Source organism: Indicator indicator, chromosome 29 (genome assembly GCF_027791375.1).
Source record: "Indicator indicator isolate 239-I01 chromosome 29, UM_Iind_1.1, whole genome shotgun sequence".
NCBI classification, from domain to species: domain Eukaryota; kingdom Metazoa; phylum Chordata; class Aves; order Piciformes; family Indicatoridae; genus Indicator; species Indicator indicator.
In genome coordinates, this window is record NC_072038.1 from 10116873 (window position 1) to 10136732 (window position 19860).

The following is a 19860-nucleotide window of genomic DNA, read 5'->3' on the forward strand; positions in this document are numbered from 1 at the left end:
TGGTTTTTGTCTTTATTATTATTATTTTTAAACTACATCAACAGTGTTTTTGTGAACTCTGAACAACAGCTTTAAAATCTGACAATGGAATATTCAGCACCAGGCCAATAGTTTAGGGGGCCAAAAGTAAAGTTTTTTTATTTCGGGAGGATTTTCACACATATGAATACAAATTATTATGAGATATGTAATTGCCCTTTGAAATATATTGTTTTCTCCATTAAACAGAAATCTACAGCATCCCTGACATCGATTCCTGTCATTTTGTCATGATAAACACTCAGGTATTAAGTACCTTCCATATCATGCACCCAGGCATGATTCCAATTAGTGCTGAATAGAAGACAAAATGTCAGCCTAATAAGCTTCAATTTGCAAATCCTTTGAACACTTGATGATATCATCACTTTGCCAATCATTCCTTGTACTTTGGGTTCTTTCTTTTTCCACATCACCATCCCTGTCAAAAGGAAGTCTTTCAAATCTACAGAAACAACAGACATGAACAACGTCAGTCACTGGTCTGACTGAGCTAAAAGATCCAAAAATGACTCCCCAGTACATCAACAACCAACTATGATGTGCACAATGCTCCCTCAAAGCTAATTTGCTGCCAACATGTAGAGTAATTGGGGAAAAAAAAGTCTTCTTTAAAGTCACACTGGGAAAATATTTTTTTTGCATGAAATTCACACTAAAGACCTTAAATCACTGTCAGAGGCTGTGCAACTCTTTCAAGATGAATGAACAGGATTTGTTAAGGGAAGATGACAATCACTCCTTCAAAGGTGACTGGACCAAAGAAGAGCTCTGCTGGCTGGCTTCATACTGCAAATATTCAGTGTATTTTAAAACCAGGCATTTGCTTTCTAATGTGTTACTTAAACAAACAAACAAACAACTGAAAACCACCAAACAAACCCAAAGGTTTCCAAGAAGAAAAGAGACAACTTGCCAAAAGGCACGTACAGCTCTGTAAGCTGGATCACACAAGCCTAGCCCATGTCCACAGCCTGCAGCTGAGGACACTTTCTCTGTCTGGAATTTCTCCAGACATCCCTGCTCTTACCTGGGTGTGAGGGAAAGCAAACACAAAATGGCACCAGAAAAGTCAAGGAGATAACAAATCAAGATGGGAAATGTGGAGCAGTACAAAGGACTGTGTATGCCCTGGCAGCTGGTCCTGCCCGAGGACCACAGGCAGAGTCCCCAGCTCTGGCAATGGCCTCTTCTGAGGTGCCTCCCTGGAGAAGGTGGGTCACAGCAGGGCTGACCACAGCACACAGCCAGTGACCAACAGGCTCCATCACCCAGGTCAAACACAATTCCTTGCACTGTGCTGAGTTGCCCCATTTCTTTGGTTTCCAAGTCCCATTGAGCCTGGTCAGGAGACCTTTGCTGGCATGCATCTGTTACTGCTCAGAAGTGGCAGGAGCCAGAACCTAGCCTACACCCCACATGGCATGCAAGAGGCAGCACTTCGGTAGAAAAGGAGACTGAGCAGCTCAGAAGGGATGGATCTGGAAGTGCATCCTGGAGCTAACATGGGGTGAGAGCACACATGGAGCATGGCACCAGCATGAGAAGTCATGCTGAAAGAGTGCAGAGCACTTGCCTACCCCTCCATCTAATGGGTTAGCAAATTCCTTACATCTGAGGCAGCAAAGGAGACTTCGAAGAGTTGCTACAGGCACCAGGGCTGGGCCAGTGGGTGAACAGCTGCTGAGATGTTTAACTGTGAAGCACTCAGCCTGGTGTCTGCACCAGTAACATCTTCTTCAGATTCACAGACAACTCACCATGAGGGTTTGGGGTTTTCTTTCCCCTCATAGCTCTTGTCTGTGAAATAGAGAAAAAACAGAGAAATTCTTCTGTTTTGATTCCTGACTAAAGCAATACAGGGAGGAACAAGCAGAGGGGTGGTAGGGCACCCAGGACAGTGCAGTTATGGCATAAGCATCTCAGCTGCAATTTGTTACTGGTTTTCCACTTGAAGGTTTCTCTGTACCACTTTAATGTGGGTGCATGTGGAGCTTTATGGATGGTCTCATATTTCTCAACTGACATATCCTCAGCCAAACTATGTCAGCTACAGAAGAGGGCAAGGCTTTGCACTGGCTTTGTGATTTCTTTTTCCCTCATCACAAACCACATAAAAGAAAAATACAAATAATCAGCTCTCCAAAATTGCTATTTATTACCTCATCATGAAACCGTCTACTGGACCCTGCAGTGGTATTGAGTAATATCATTACTTCAACCATAAAGAGGTTGTATTTATTCCTCAAAAATTGGGAAAATTAGCATCCATATGGATCTTATTGTTTTAAGAGCAGTAATGCTGCCAAAACAAGTGGTGTTAACATTCCAAACCAGAGATTGTCATAATTCCTCCTCTAATGTTTCATTCTTTCATTTGGTATTTATAATACCTTTGAATTGAGGAGCTGAATGGATCATAAAATCTCTCCTATCAGATAAGTCATTTAACAGCTAGACTACTGTTCAAAACTTGATTTATGGTAGCAGTAAGTGAATGGAATTAACATCTGCTGACCTAAGGAAGAGAGACTAAATCGATTTAGGATAATCTTTCCCTAGAAAAGGGACAAGAGAATAAAGCACACTCCTGAAAAATTAACCACTTCTCTTGCCAGACATAGCACCTTGGCTGGTCGTGACAGACTGGATATCCTAACCTTCACTCCTGGAAAAATTCTGGAGTAAAACTCCATGAAATTAATTTCCCAGCACATGAAGAACAAAAGGGTCACTAGGAACAGCCAGTCTGGATACATTAAGGGCAAATCATACTTGACCAAACTGAACTGCCAGCACCTTTTGATCTTGACTTCAGCAAGGCTTTTGATAGCCTTTTACAGCATCTGGACAAACCTGAAGAGACAAAGACTGGACAAGTGCACTACAATGTGAGTGGAGAACTCACTGGGCCATGAGGTTTGAAGAGTAAGAGCCAACAGGTCACCAATGACAAATGGCATTTCTCAAAGGTCAGATGGGGCTGATACAGCTCAACTTCTTCACCAAAGACCTGGATGGTAGGACACAGTGCATCCTCTGCCATATTGGGGATGGCAAGTGGTCAGTATGATGGAAAGCAGGGTTGTCATTCATGAGGATCTCAAACTGGAAGCTGGAGGAAGTTCACCAAACTAGGTTTATTTAGTATGGAGAGCAAAAGACTAAGGAGAAATCTGTTTGCTGCCTTCAGCTGAGTGCAAAGAATTGCAGAGAAGACAGAGGCAGATTCTTCTTGAAGGTGTCAGTGAAATGACAAGATGCTACAGATCCAAACTGTAACAACAGATTTTCCAATGGGATATAAAAGAAAAAAAAAATCACACTGGATTAGTGAACCAGAAGCACCAGAGCAGGCTGTTCAGGGAGGCTGTGAAATCTCCATCATTGCAGATTTTTCAAAACTCAGTTGGACTTGGCCTTGAGCAATATGATGTAACTTTGAAGTTAGACCTGCTTTGAGCAGGAGGTTGGACACGATGACCTCCAGAGGTCCTTCCTACCCAAATTATTCTATTCACAGAAAAACCTTGACTATGAATTCTGATCTCCCATTAGAGGATGTCCCAGTGGGATGTTTGAAGTAGACATCACTGCTGTTTTCCAAATTGCTGTACTTGTTCTATGGGCTAAGAGAAGCAGACTTCCTTCTATGCAACAACTCTCTCCAGCAAACTATAAAATAAAATAATATTAAAAAGTCATTTCAAAAGAACTGAAAAACATTAATAAAGAATGCTGTGAGTCAGCACCCCCTTCTCTGCACAGCAGATATTACCAACAGAGTTCAGCTCTAATATTTGGAGCAATCTAATACCACAGAAACTACATTCAAAAGAGCACAGTTAGGCTCTTGTACTTGGAAGTAACACCAACGAGCAACTCTAGAGCCTGGCTTTGGCATGCACTGAACTTCACACAGCAATCACATGCTCCTTTCATTTCAAAATCAACAGTTCATATTGGAAGTTGACCATTTCTGCAGTCACACAGTCTTTTTGCCTCTCCACCTCAAATGATGGAGTTACTCTCATATGGGTTTGTGTTTACTGATCCTTTATGATTTCAGTGTTCCTTTACATAACTGTAATATTAAAGATAATTTCATATCACTTACAGCTTATTGTCTGCCAGTGTTAATTATTCACTGCAACCATCACAAACAAACTCTGTCTGCAAAGCCACACCTAGTGTATGTGTTAAGAACCAGCATCAAGATCTTTTACCCTGCTGATAAGCAAGACTGACCTCATTTGTTCTCAAAGAAATTATTCCATATTTATTAACATCCACACAGGAAATCATCACTTTGTCCTAAAAAAAGGAGTATTGATATAAAATCAAATTACTGCCCTATGATACACACCCTGCCATTACACACCAGCACTGACACACTTCTGCTTTTCAGCTGCCAATAATTCATATTAAAAAAAACAAAACTCCAGTACAAAACATTGACTGCAAGGCAATAATATATTATTATAGTATATATTTAATTTCATACTATATAAGTCCATTTTGCTCCAAAGAACTCCATCTCAGAATCAGAGTTCACATGAGCCTGTTTCTATAGCAACTGCTTCCTCTTTTACATACACTGTAGACAGTACAAAATGTCACTCCTCTCCTAAGCTAACTCAACATTTTTAATCAGCAAATGATAATTTATGCACCATTATGTTTGGCTTCCAAAAATGGCTTTAGTAAATGTTTCAAATGCTGAACAGCCTGAAGTATAAAAGGACAGAGCAGCAAGTCAAGTCACACCTCCTGCACTCAGCTCCTCATTTCAGTCCTATCATGAAAACTGAGAGTCAAGGAAAAATGTGGAAGAGATCATAGATGATCACCCACTACAGCAGAAGAATCCTTTGATGGTTCCATTAAATGAGGAAGTGGCAGATGTTTATAGCTTGTTGAACAGTCTTTTGAAAAGCATCTCAAACAGAAGCAGCAGCTCAAAAGTGAAGTGCTCGATGCAAAACAACAAACATGGCAAGGTGGCTTCATCCTGGCAGGAATGGGGAAGGTGTACAGGATGCCCAGACCCTCACCTTGACAACCGTGCCGGATGGAGAGAACCTTGAGCCTGAAACATGTGCTTTAGTGTTAAAACAAAGGCTCATTTTAAACTCTGTTCACAGAGATTATGTCTATGTTGCAGTCCAAATTCTTCCCACAACTCCTCTGCCTGTCCTCAAGTCCAGTTGGAACTGGTTGTGAGACTACAGAGCCCAGCATGGGACAAGATTTGAGCATCTCCCCAGGGACTGGGTGCATTTGGCCATTTCACTGAATGCTAAACTTCACAGCTACACTGTTAGCTCATGGCCCAGTTTGAACATCTCTGTAGGACCCGTCAGCAGATCCTTGATTTTAGTTGATACTTCCCATCAGTGGGATCAATCCCAACTGAGTCAACTGTGACTATCAACCAAGGGAACCCACGCAAGTGCTGCAACAAATATTTGGTACTTTATATATTTTACATCAACAATCCCATTCATTATCCTGGGTTGATTGATGATAAACTAAACATACTGCAAAATAGCCAAAAGCCTTTGTTTAGGAAAAGCTAAAAGGGAATGGCTGCCTGTCTAGAGAAGTCTTGACTGGCAGCCCAACAGCTACTCCCTGAGTAGAAATACAACAAACCAGTATTTAGATTATAACTCCATGATTTAGATTGTCTGCAGAGAAAGTCTGCACAGCAAACAATGCATTTCTTCTCCTGCCAAAGACATCTTTCATTAAGAAAAGAAGTCAAAGAAAAGAAATGAGTCATAGAATTTATTTACTCTAAGTTGTATACAGAAGGGACTTCAGCAGCACCATCAACATCTGAGTGGTTCGCAGGCTACATCTATCTCTACCTTCCAGACACGATAGAGCAAACTGTTTCCATTGATACCAGAATAACAACCCTGTGAAAACTGGTGTTTGGAGATACTAGAACAATTACATGAAGCAGAAGAGCTGATCAGTGGTTTATCTGTAGGGAACAATAGGGCCTTTCAGATCAAAGTTGAAGCAGGTCTCCTACTGTGAAACAAACGCTCCCCAGTTCCCTCTGTGTTAATGTAGAACCGAAAAGTCACTGCTACAGTAGTACTTACAGAGCAGAAATTGTGTATGTCTTGGGGTATTTAGGTATTATTAAACAAGTACATAATATTTCTATTAATTTTTCCTGTTTTTTTTCTCACTTGGCATTAGTTGACAAATATCAGCACAGCACATTTCAGCACCAATACACACATTGAGACAAGAGAAACCTCTGCTCCCCCCCCTTTGCGTTGATACAGTAATTGTCTATACAGAACCATAAACACAGACTAAGGGTGTGCTGGAACAAAAATAATGATCATTGCTGCAGTGAAAATAATGATCATTAATGTTTGGGGGTTTGTTTTTGTTTTATTGTTAACTCAAACAGCTGGGAATTAACTCAGAGAAAAGCAGGTGCAAAGCAACAGTTGCAGAAAGATCACTGTTTACAAGTGCAAAGCAGCAAATTTTCAAAGAGGAGAAGCCAGAAGAGCAGGGAAAGGATGCTCTATACCCTGGGCACCAGGGAAAGAGGCACTGATTTCTGAGAAGGTAAAGCAAACAGGAATGGTAAAGGCCAAGGGGATTATGGGAAGTGCAAAAAGCAGGAGAGGAAAAAGGAAATGGATCCTTCAACCAAAGGAAAATACCTTATTAACTCCTCTCACCATCTCCAGCCTGCTCTTTTTTTTTTGGGTAACAACCTCCATTCTTACTGTGTGTGCTCACAGGACTTCAGAACCGCTAAGGGTTTTCCTTTCCCAACCAATAATGATTTGTTGAGAGCCCTATTGACACCCCCAAACTTCAGAGATCTTCTCTTAAAGCAGCCTCATTTTTGAGAGCATCAACTTTCCGTGTTAAAATTAAATACCCTGAGATCAGTGACAAACAGCAGCCACACGTGCCGCCGCGTTCCAGCGGCTCTTGACCCATTTACGAATGGATGAAAGGAGTGGACTTGCCAATTATCTCATAACAGAACCTGGAAAGAGAATTCAGTTTCCTCTTGGAAACTTTTTTCCCTCTCACTTTAGTACAAAGTGCTGCATTTGAAGTTACAGGGGTTCAAGTTTTTTTCTTCTTCTTGCCCGAAGGTCAACAGTCAAAGAACAAGCACAAAAATGATCCAACTCTGCACAGCAGCTGGAAGGGGGAAATCTTTGAGCACGTTGAGGGCACATGTCAGATGCTGGGGAGAGAACGACATTCACAGGATGAAGGGAAAATAGAAGGGCACAACTGGCACCACAGTCAAAATTCCCTAACTTTGCTGTCTTATTCCACAGAAGCAAACTGGATGCATTCTTTGCTGTAATTGGAAGTCTTGCATCGGAAAATCGCTGCCTCAAGTAGCAAGGCTGGTTTGATTGAAACAAAACGAAGATCTCTACCGCCCAAAGAGTTCCCTGCTTTGTCAACTAATGTATAAACTAAAATTATTTAGGCAGGTGGGGAATGAATGACTAACCAAACTTAAAAATGCTTCTAAAAAAAAAATCTAAATGAAACAGAAGGAGTGACTCCAAAGAAGCCTTTCAGAAGAAATCCTGTGTTATTAGCTACTGTTTAAAGAATAACAACATTATGGCAGCTCATACAAAACCTATAGGATTTAAAAGACTACCAGAACACAGCATGGTATAAAAGCCATTGTACTGCTTTGACTTTTATTGACCTACATGTCAATTTACTCCTCCCCAAGCATTACAACCCTAGGTGACAAAAATCAAAGCTAGCCTCCTAGAACTGGATAAATCCAAGAGTTAAAGTGGAATGCCATTGTTAGCCAGAAATTCATGAGCAATACAAAAGGTGATGCACTTAAACCAAGTTCCTTGCTGAAATTAAACTTGTATCCAAAGAAGCAGTAACATTATTTTATATTGAATTACAATCTGGCAAGCAGGGAAACCTGAATTTTTATACTTTAGTTCTGATTAAAGCATCACTAAATGTGTTCATATTCGAATAAAATCTGATTGTTTTGTATACTACCTTTCAGATTAGCTGAAGACCTACATGAAAGTAGAGATCTTTGGCATTCAAGGAAAGAAAATAAAATTCACCTTTTCAGTAAGACTATAATAAATTGCCAGAGCTGTCTTTAGAGATAGAGTAAGGAATACGTACTTTAAACATCCACTACGCTTCCATATGGAAAAGGATTTAAGAGAGAATATCAGCGAATATAGGACTGGCAGTGAACAGCGGTGCTTTCACATCCTTCACCCAACATTGAATAGATAGATCCTTCCATCCAAGCTCCTCAATTAACACTAATTATTATTTAAGTGTTTTGAAACACTCAGCAGACCTACTCTTCATTTAGCGACACAAAATGGCCTCCTATCCTCTTTCGGTGCGTCTTCGCTCTGCCATAAAGCAGCCCTAAAAATTACTGCCCTCAACCAAGGTAGAAATTGAACAGGTTTTTAAAGAGCTTTTGGGACATGAACTCTTTAAATCCCTCTGGATCTTTGTTAAGAGACTGCCAAACGTTTCCTAAAGGACACTGGCCATTAGTCATGTTGGATGTCCAAATCAAATGCCTTCGTAAATGTACATAAAGATTAAGAAAGTGGATTCAAAACCTGTGCTCTAATTCTGTAAGAAACACCAGGGGTGTCTGTTGAGCTCACTGCAAAGACAAAAGTGAATCCTAACACAAAGAGGAAGGAATGAAGGATTATTTATTTTCCAAAATGGAAAACAACGTGTCCTTGAGAGCTGACAGATTCTTACTGCAATTCAAATAAACAACAGCTCTTCCAGTCAAAGGCAGCAGCGTTTTCCCCCCTGATTTACATGTCATTCTCAGGGCAGCAATGTTCAAACCACTGTACAGGGGTAATCAAACCACAACGACAAGCCCTGTCATAAGGCCAAAGTGTTTGCTGCTCAGATTTGCCTAAGAGCTGTGATCACTTCCAGCTTCCCACATAGCACCTGTAGTAGTATAATATAGCCCACTGCAAAGAGAAAGCAGAAGCGAAGTTTGGGCTCCAATCCTTGCCAGAAATGATCCCCATCAGAAGGAAATAGAAAGATGTACTTACAAGGCACCTCCCAGATCCTCTGAATCTGCTTAAGGTAGTCTCCTTACCTTTGTATCTAGTGTTACACAGAGCAATGCAGTAACTGTAATAAAGGTTGGCGTGTAGACAGGATAATTCTACACAATTCTAAACCTGATTTCTTAACCTGAGTGCCACAGCTCTGTCTTTGTACTCAAACACAACACCAAGAATGCAGGTGAGAGGATGACACGACTTCAAAAAGGCACTTCCAACGAGCTATGTAGTTAAGATGCATCTGTATTGGGCCAAAGAAAGACAAAAACAAACCAAAGCCAACCCCTTTAACAATTTAAGTCTTTGTCCATTCTTACAATAAAGCAGAGAATAAGGAGTAAGGTTTAATTTTTCAGAAGCAACCTGAATCTCCTCCTAAGCGCTCTCATAAAAGTGTTTCTCATTTTCTTTGGAAAAACCATAATGGTGGAAATGGAGAAATAAGTCCTGGCTCTGCAACACATCCCTCATCCTCCCCCAGCAAGCCGTTTGTTTTCCAACTGCCTTACTTAAGGCAGATTTCAACAGAGTCTGAGTCGCCCCAAGGTTAAAAAAAATTTCAAAAAAAATATGTAAAATTAAATGTTCAGTTTCCCTTTAGTTATATCAGGGTTGCCAGGAAAAGACACAGCCCACTGGTCTACAAGGAAGTCAAGTGAAAATGCCTCAATGTCAGACTCTTACATCTCCCAGGGAAGGCGGTGGTGCGCGGAAAACATATGGCGTTAGAGATGCTTTACCAAAATGGCCAGTTTTGGGATAAAATAATCCATGCCTGGGAAGTAATTCTAATGCTGATTAGTAAGATTCCTCTCTGAACACGCTTTAAAGTACAAAATCACCTTAATTTGGTTACTGCTGCCATTGCAGGCCTTTTAAATAGAGGCTCTTAGGAAAACATACCCTGCCAGCCTCACAAAATAGATTGCAAAAAAGAAAATGCAGTAAGATGATTTTTGAACTGAAAACTCATAAAGATCATTTTCCATGCTGACAGTGTGCATTTCATCCAGAAGTTTGAAGAGTCAAATGCTACCCCAGTTGGGGGTTATTCTGCCAAATGGCTTCCAACAGTGACCACAGAGATGGAGGATGGGAGGGGTACGTGTGTGTGTGTATGTAGGAAAATAAATATCATGGTAAGCAACCCCAAACCACATCATCTTATCAAACACCCCACATCCGTGGGCAGACACACAATGCAAATCAAGAATGCAAAACTGAAACAAAAAGAGATGAACAGAATGAAATAAAGCCATTTGTGAGTTACCTGCAGAGATTTAAAACAACAACAAAACCTCATACGAATGAAGCAGATATAATTCATATGGATTTGCCCAGGAAGGAGAAAAGGAGGGGTGAGTGTGAGGGCTTGAGAGGGGGAGAAGAACAGATACCTTTTTTTCCCCCTAAACAAATCCATCATGAAAGAAAATGAGACAAGATTATAAATAGGCCGAGTTATAGCGCACCATGGGATTTTTAATCTGGCTACCTGTGGTTTTTGCAGTTAAAGCCCTATTCAGCAGTGGGCAGAGAGGGGGGAAAGCGGAAAAAAAAAAAAAAAAAAAAAGAAGGAAAAATGGGGGGAAAAAAAGGAAAAAAAAAAAAAAAAAAAACAGGTTTAGGTGCCAGTTTCGCAAATGCTCAGGCAGTGCACCACCAACAATGCTGGCAAACAGGAAAGAGCCATTATTAGCATTTTCTAATCAGCGTTCTCCTCTCAAAGGTTATTGATCGTTACCTGCGCGTCTCGTTTCCTGCATTCTTGAGTTTGAGTCTCGTGCTCTGCCATGGCAGCGCGAAGCTGCTGCTCCCGTTTCTCCATTTCCCGTTCGTGGTCTCGGACCAGGCTGTCCTTCTCTGCGTTGTGCTGCTGGAATAGGTGCGTCTTCTCCTGTTCATGCTCCAGCTTCAGCTCCACTATCTGATTGGACAGTGAGGAGTACAGTTCATCAATAGAACATCCTTGTCGTCATGACAACTCGTCTACAGCTTAATTTTCCCCTTAATTTCATCAAGTTGGCAATTTTATTTTTACGTCACTATTACCTCACCTTTTAAAAAGCCACCGTTAGCGTGACAGAATTCCTCCAGACAATTCCAACAATGGAGACAACCCAGCAAATCCAGCGCATCCTTACCAATTTCTTGGTACAAATGTCGGGAGCCAACGGAAACAGCCACAACAACAACAACAAAAAAAAATGTGCATTGTCGCATTCGGTCTCAGGTCCAGTCCCCCCCGTACCCTGCTGCGGCTCATCGACAGGGCTGAGGAGCTGAAATGGTTAACAGGCAGCCTGCTCTCCCCATTGCTTAAATATACACACACACAACCCCCCCAAAACCCAGCAATTCAATCTTTTAAGGATTTCTTTATGATTTCCATAGTGAAAGCTCTTCCTTCGATATTCCTCAACGCTGCCGTATATACAGTTGTCTTTTTTTGCCCTTTTTTAATAAAAAAGAAGAGAAAATTATAAAAAAAAACCCACAAAGCTCCATTATCCCGTTGTCAGCTACGCTATCCCAACATAAACAGATGTATGTGTTCCAGAAGGGCACCTGCTGTGCCGCAAGCTTGCACCATGATTTCATAAGAAGCCCTCTATTCTCAGGATCCTTTCCCAGTCCGCACCACACTGGATGCTGTGACCTTGGCCACTCTTAGCCTCTCCCCGCTAGACTGAATGGCAGCCCGAGACCAAGGGCCTGGTTGCCGCAGCTTTGATACTAATCCTCCCCGCCGGCGCACAATGGCACCCTACCTGGCCTGCACACTGGAGCAGCCAGGCTGCCTTTGAAGCAGGTGATGAATAGGGACGGCAGGAAGCCGCTTCCCCACTGAACTCCGGGCCACACAGCTGCTAAGAACAGTCACTTGGATTTTTCTTCAGTTTTGGTGGATTTCGGAGAGGGGGGGAAGAAGGAAAAAGAAGAAGAAAAAAAAAAAGAAGCAAGCAATCAATGCTGTTATCATGAAGATGGTGGGTTATGTTCAGCGTGAGAAAAAAAAGAAAAGGAGAAGCGCGACCGGGAGGAGCCCGGCTGTGTGTGCGCCGAGAGCGCCCCAGCACCTTATCTTAAAGCTGTAGCATTCAATTCTGCAAGAATATTGCCTGTTGGTGCAGCTTTTGGGCTGAAAATTGGAAGCCAAGTGAAACAAAAAAGCATTTTCGCCCATTTTCTTCAAGCAGGGATCGGCGTGTTCCGGGTTTACAAGGAAAATAATGTCATGGTGCTTGTGGCCAGGAGCATCCTCCCAAGAAGGGAGCAAGTAGAACAGATGCAATATTCCACGGTTGAAGATATCTACATTATTTAATAACACTAAAGAGCTCATTAACAGGCTTCTGAGGTCCCTGAAGGAGTTAACCCCCCAGGAGGCAACACATTATCTGTGCTGGGCCTGGGATCCTTACATGAAGTTCTTCAAATTAGGTTTTTGCCCAAGGTTTGAGTACAAAACTGGTTCTTTTTCAGATGCTAGTGGTGTCCTTATGTGTCTAAATGAAAGAATTCTTGCTCCCTAAAATAACTGTAGAGGCGTGGCTTGAGTTACAGGGGGAAATGTTTGATGGTTTTTCACCAGTCAGATCAGATCAACAAGACATCAACAGGAGGGGTCTTTTTCTTGAAACACTTACTTTCCATGACTATTGAATTTTCAGCTGCTTGTGTCTTGAGTAAGATATTTCCTCATGGAGAACTTCATTTAGTTGGTTTTCACTGTTTTACCTGAAGAGAAGGGCTGGCAGCAGGCAGAGAACGTGTGTCCAAAGTGGACAAGGGATGAATCTTGCTGCTTCAACCAGTTGAATCATACACATGTATGCCATCACTTTACTCAACCACAGTAATTTCAGTTTTATTCAGTACCCTCTTCCCTTACAGCATCTGTGTTCCACTCACAATGATTTTGAATGTCAGAGGTGGAAAGAGCAAAAGGCATCGAGTCCTTCTGTACACTTCGAGCCTGCTGCATGGGAAGAGAAAGGATGGCAGTGCAAAGGGAGGGGTTTTTAAAAGGCAAATTTGTTGAAGCAAAAAACAAACCCACAGCAGTTAAAGCAAAGTATTCCCAATGATGGTTTTGTTTTGCTTTTCAGAGATTTCTGGCAGGAAGCAGAGGTGGAGAGACAAGAGAAGACAGAAAGGATGGGGATGAGAGCATTATCCTCCCTCAAGTTCAAAGGCATCAAAAGCCCATCTTCCCTAAGGAATATTAACAAGTACCCCAGGTTTGTAACCAACAAACCATGCTTTCCTGTGCAAATCACGTGCAGTGACTGAGCAGCTCTGTGAGTTCACTGGTGAACGCTCACTGAACCTCCTCTTCTCCTCAGAACTGCTGCCAAGCACCACGGTTTCTCTCCCACTCCTCCCTCTCTCATTCTTGTATTGTTGTTGGTTTTTTTTAAAACGAAAAATAAATTAATGCACACCAACAAAAGGGAAAAAAAAAACTCAGCCATGCTGGTTTTCAGCAACAACAGGACTTCATCACAGGAAGCTGCATCGAAACTAAATTAATTCTTCATACATCAGTATGGATTCTGCCTCCTCTTTGAAGCAGAGAAAGCTTTTATGAATGATGTAACAAAACCACCTCCTTTAAAAACTGTATCGTGTTGAGATCTTTCTGCATTTGCCCTTAGATGCTCAGCACTTCATCAGACCACATTAAAATTTCCCCTCAAATCCAGCCTGCAAGTGCCCAGCAGCCAGACCCTTCTAGGTGCTATACATTTCATGCAGACAAGCAACACGATATCCACAAAGGGAATTAGGGGTGAGGCTGAAAAGAAACATTCATTAAATAATGGTGTGTGCCCCATTACCATAATCAGATTGCATTCATTGTGGCTTAGATGTTTCCTCATTTTGCTCTCCCAAAGATGAAAACCTCTTACTCTTTTCTCTGTGCATCTGTTTCTGTCTCCCACCATGGCCTGGAAACTAAACCATGCAGCACTGCCTGATCCCATGTAGCTGCTCTTAGTGAAAAACTATTGCCAACTAACACAAGTATTTTAGAATCAGGATTTTCTTTTATTTGAATTCTTAATTTTATAATTCTTTCTGCACTATTATACTTGAACCACATTCAAGGCAACAGCCAATGGCTACTTTACTAAACTATCACTAAGATTATACCATTTATCTTGAAACTTCTGCCTTTAACTGAAATTTAGCAACATTTCCTCACTTTTCAGGGAGAAGAATTTTGAAAACAAGACAGAAGTATGACAAAATGCTAAAAAAAGATCAGTCCAAGAACTCTGACAGTCTTTTGCTGGTCACTCATATAAAGAGACCCAAACTGCCTAACCAATCTGGTAGCCTGGCTTCTTCCCATACCACACAGGACACCAATAACCAAGCTACTGATGGTCAGAGGCAGAGCAAACTGCACCCAAGTGAGGAGGTGCTTTAGAACAACCTGCTGAAACAAGAGACAACCTAACACAGACCTCAAGTGACATCATGCTGCTGTTAGTGCTGGTTCGGTTTGTACACCAGAAAAACAAAGACCTACGTAAACAGGCTGCTGATTGCAGAAGATATTTTCAGAAGCCAAACACTTGTAACATGATCAACGTCGGCAAATACCTTTTCAAAGTCCCTAATATAGACAAGACCTTCTACTACCCTCTTTTTGCTTTTACATCATACACTAAGTTTAGGTTTTTCAATTTTAGAACAATTTCAGCTTGTTCTCAAGAACAAGTATGCCTTTGAAATTCTTTTTATAGTCCCCAAAGGAGAGAAAGGAAATTAGTTAGCTCACTACCCCTTTGAAAAATCTAGCTGCTACAATAAATATTTGACACCAAAGTATGAAAATTCATGTAAATTTATGTCCACAATTCCTGAAATATTGTAACTAACACCTACATATAAAATACGGTTTTGGATGGCAGGATGATATTTTTTTAGCACTGTTCTGGCATACCTCAGACTTCTGAGGGCTGGAGAAGCCACCAGTAAATTACACACACCAGGGCAAAGACCTGCACTAAACTCACTCATACAGCACGCACGGAGCATGTCCATTTTTCAGCAGTTCTATCTTCTGAACATTTAAGAGTGTTTGTAAATCAGGTGTCTTCATTATCATTGCTCAAAGCCAGCCCTAACCTCTACCCAGCTCAGGATACAACACATCATCTATCCCCAAATTACAACTCGGGTAGAATTGAGCATTTTCCGTCTCCTAAGCCTATAAATAACCGTGCGTGTTTCAGGAGGATATGGGGATTACCCATCTCTGCAAATACTCTGCTTCTAAAAGTAATCTGATAGAACAGGCTGCAAGATCGAGTATTAACCATGCTGGGCTCTGGCTTAGCATAACTTTGGGCAGAAAAGAGGAATCTTCACTGCAAGGCAAGGGAACGAAGCAGAACCATTTTGCAGTGGATAAATTAAATGGATTTCAGAAGTACACTTTTTCTTTTTTTTTTTTTTTTGAGCTTTTGCTATAATTTGGAACACAAAATACTCCCAGGATACAAGGGCTGCAACGAGCCGAGGGCAAATGGCACAGGGAAAAATACATCAGTGCAGAACTAGAGATTACCACTGCAGTAGTAATAAGGTAATGTGTATGCATACACTACATCTAGGCTAACATATATGCAGAGCAAATGCGTTTTATTTTCTATTTTATTTCAGGCTGCAATAATTTCATTGGCATGACACAATTGGCATTGTGTTTCCAGTTATCTTTCACCTTATAATCAACCACTAATAACTGCATGTCCACTGCAAACTCAGAATTGCAAGCAATCCCCTAAAAAAGACACGCTGGTCTGTTAACCAAATTGCAGTTTGTGTTATCTTGCCCTTACAACAACACATCTGAGTGGTCCCACACAGGAACTCACCCAAGTGGGTCTTGAACATCTCCAGAGAAGGAGACTTCACAACCTAAACTCTCTGGGCAGCCTGTTCCAGTGTTCTGTCACCAGGCAGCACAAACCGCACCTCAATCCTCCTATCTTCCCAGTCCTCCTGCCATGAGTAAATTTGGTTTTAAATCACCAGTGTGCTGGAAATGAAGTTGCATCCCTGTGATTAAATCACACTTAGCACCGTGATGAAGTTCAGGAGGTCCCACTCCCCTTCCCAGCCCTCCTGCCAACACAGTCTGCAAACAGAAGTATTTCTTTCAAACTAATAAACCTGCAAATACCAGTTTGTGTCAGGCTCAGGTACAGAATTCACTGTACATAGGCTTTGTTTTGGGATTCAGAGTTTTTTCAAGGACCTTCTTTGAACACTGAGAAGAGACTTCACAGGCGCTCACAGCCTGACTCGCTATTTACTGCAGGCACCACTTTATGTTCCTGGAACCGTCTCCCCTCTCCCTCCTCCCCACAAAGTTGATTCTGTTGACTACACAGGGAGCTGAGGCTTTTAACTCTGAATCACACATGAGTTAGACGCCTGCAGGAGCCAGTGTAAATACCCATCCATCTGGTTAACAATTCTGTAAATAGCAATGGTACAGCAAGATTTCCACCCACTCTTTACTTGGAGGTTAAATTTGTATCCTTTTCCCATTTGTGAGTTTTAGCTAACATCAGAAAATGAAAAGTTGATGTTGTTGATTGAAAAAACTATTCCTCAGATACTCTGTGCAAATGGCATTCATCTGTGTTTTAGGATGGTTCAAAGGAAGCATTTATGCATCCTAGATTAATTTATTAAATGAAATTTATGCAGCTTGTTGCTGAAAACATGAAAAATTTAGAGACTCTGCTACCGTGCCCAGTTGGCCTCCATGCAAGAGCAGACTGTATTTCAATTATCTTAGACTATAGACAAAGAGGAGAGGAACAAAGCCTTTCACAAAGACTGCATCCTTGTAACTAAACCAGCATACTAAAATTGGATTGTGAATCCCTGAGTAGAACTGGGCTGTTTAAAGTACAGCTAGGAAATGCCTGGAACATTGGTCTGTTTGAGCAACACTGTGGTTCAAGGACCTCTTTGAAAATGTTTTCATGTTTTCTCCACTCAAGTGGGTATCAGAGTGGTCAAAAAGAAGCTAGAAGAAACAGAAAAGAAGGAATGAGGCCACAAGAAAATCTAGGACTTAAGTGCAGTTGCAGGAACTCTTAGCTGAGAAAAGGTGCAGGGACAAGCAAGCTGAGTGTTAAGCTTGTTGTCTCCTTTAGTGTGTCCAGATGAATGTCTCCGAAGGCTTGAGCATGACACCAGGCAGAGTCTAAGGTGCACACAGAGTGATTATGTCTCATGATAGGACTGATGATATTCATAGTAGTACTTCAGGATAAAACTAATGGTCAGGATTACAAAATTCATGTTTTACCTGAGATACCCTCAGTCTTTTCTTTAAATTAACCTCCCTAGAAAGTCAGGAAAGAAAATATGAACAGGAAGATCTAAAGAATATTCTTCCTCTCCTCCTAAGCAGAATACTTTCCTCTGCTCCAGCAAACCACTAAAATAAGAACAAATTCCCAACACTACCTTGGCCACTTGTCCTTGCTGCTGGCAGGTAAGATTATAGCCAGGCTTTTTTCACTTTTAACCAGCTGATTCTGCACTTCTTTATCTCTCTTCCTTTAATATAAAAGGCATATTTACGCTCAGCCACACTTTTGTCTTGCTCCAGACTTAAAAGTGTAGACTACTTCTCTCATCTTTACCATCATTTTAAAGTGATTTTGTTAAATACCCAGTAAAACATTTCTGAAGGTGTCCTGTTTCTTTCTTATTTGGCTAAATAGGACAGGACGACAAGTTTAATTATTCCTTCATGAGTTTTACAGAAGTCAGGACCCAACAATAAATGTCACAAGAAAGGATTTCCTGAGACATAGGGAGATTCTCAGCTCTCACGTAACAGCTTCCCACTTTGCTAAGGAAGCATGAATAATTATCATTTTAAAATGGAATAAACACTACTAAAGAAAAGATGAATGAAAACAAAAGGCTTATTTATACATTCAGGTTGATATCTAATCTCAGAAAGTATGTCCCTAGCTCAGCAAGTGACACCATCCTGCTATGATAATAATTCACTGAGTTTTTTCAGTGTCTTCTCCCTGCTAGGAAAATGAAATTTCATAGATTTTGTCTCTCTTACTAATCTTTCATCTCATTTTTTTCACACTCACTCAGTCATAAAACTTCAGTAACAATTTATAGCAAAAAGTGGGTGTAACAGTGACCATAGTGATCTATTATTGCATTTTCTTCATATGAAAAGGACACATTAATACTACTGAAACATTAAGACCTCCAAAAATTCACTGGAAGTCTTCTGTTCATGGCAATTTATGAACATCTGTTTGTTGTGCAGAGTTGACTCTGCTGTGAAGCATCTCTGTTCCACCACGAGCGCTCTGCCATGGGACAACAGCTTGCTCCAAGAGATGTGCTCCCAGGAGGTTCCTCACTGATGTGGATATGGGAGCAAAAAAGCAAATTCATTAACTTTTTTGGTCTAATTTACCTGTCTAAAATCCACTACTGACAAGTTTGGGCAGATGCTCTTTCAAACACTTCCCAGGTACTCTGAGCTACATTGAAGATGCAATTAGAAAATAGCAGGAGAAAAAAAAAAGGAAAAAAATAAAAGGAGAGGGGTGCAAAAAACCCAAACAACCTCTTTTCCTGTGCTGACAGTGCCATAAAGCCCAGCTATAGATACTGCAACCATTTCAAAGGCAGGAAAGGCTGAGGCCTTCACTGTGGTGTCCACTGGCTTTGAAGTGCCGAGAGCAGCTGCTCCCAGTAGATAGGAACTCTGGTGTTGCTGGAGTTATTTTTTTTTCTTCAAAATATACTTTCAAATCTAACAGCTGCAAGTAGAACAAAGTTGAGCTAAAGTATATTTAGAGGGAAAAAAAAAAAAGGCAGCCACCAGTTTCTCTCTAAGAGTGTTCTCAGTGGATACTTCAAAAGAAAGTGGCACTGAATCAGAAGCTGGAACCAGGAGCCACACGTGACAGCTGAAACCAAATTCTGCAAGATCCAAATGGTTGTCTTTGCCTTATTAGTGGATTCCAATGCATTCAAGAAGTCGACAAAATATTAACTGCTATGGGTTTGTAGGGTTTTTTTCCCTCTAGTTCTTTTTCAAGGAAACCAAACAAATACATATAGTAATATATATCAGGTTATTTATTGACATAAAACCCCAAGAAAGAGCGATATCTATCAGAGGCAGAGCAGAGCAACCTTTCAGCCCCACAACCAACAGCCCATGTTCACACCAGTAATCTCTTCGAAATCAGTGTTCAAGGACAGTCCTGTGAAGCACAGGCAAGCATTCCTATAAAGCAGTGAGGTAAACCCACAGCTCTCCTGCATTTCCAAGTGTCTCTTAGACTGAAGAACTGGGTAAGACGTCATTTGGTTCTTTATCACCAGCTTGATTAAACTTACGGGCAACTGAATTGTCCAGTGTGCTGTCAGTGCAGCCTCTGCCACTTGTTGTGCCAACCTCCACCAGATGTTATCTGTAGGTCAGTTTTCCTTCCCTTTGTGTATAAATTCCACTTGACAATTAGATTCAGATGCTTGAGGCAGAACATCTCAGGGCAATTACTACATTTCTCAGGTAGCTGAAGTATCACTTTTTTTTTTTTGTTGGCTGCCTATTTCCTGACTGTAAGCGTGTTAGGGCCCTGCTGAAATCACCACCAGTTCTCATTTA

At 41.2% G+C, this 19860-nt stretch overlaps 1 protein-coding gene across 1 annotated transcript in view; it reads right to left on the reverse strand.

The window, feature by feature from the left end:
* The window catches only part of CEP112 (centrosomal protein 112), a 161741-nt gene that overhangs the window by 77318 nt on the left and 64563 nt on the right, over window positions 1-19860 (reverse strand). Inside the window, exon 19 of the mRNA XM_054393864.1 lies at window positions 10906-11088. Within this exon, the coding sequence (XP_054249839.1) occupies window positions 10906-11088 (183 nt within the window). The remainder of the gene's footprint in view (window positions 1-10905; window positions 11089-19860) is intronic.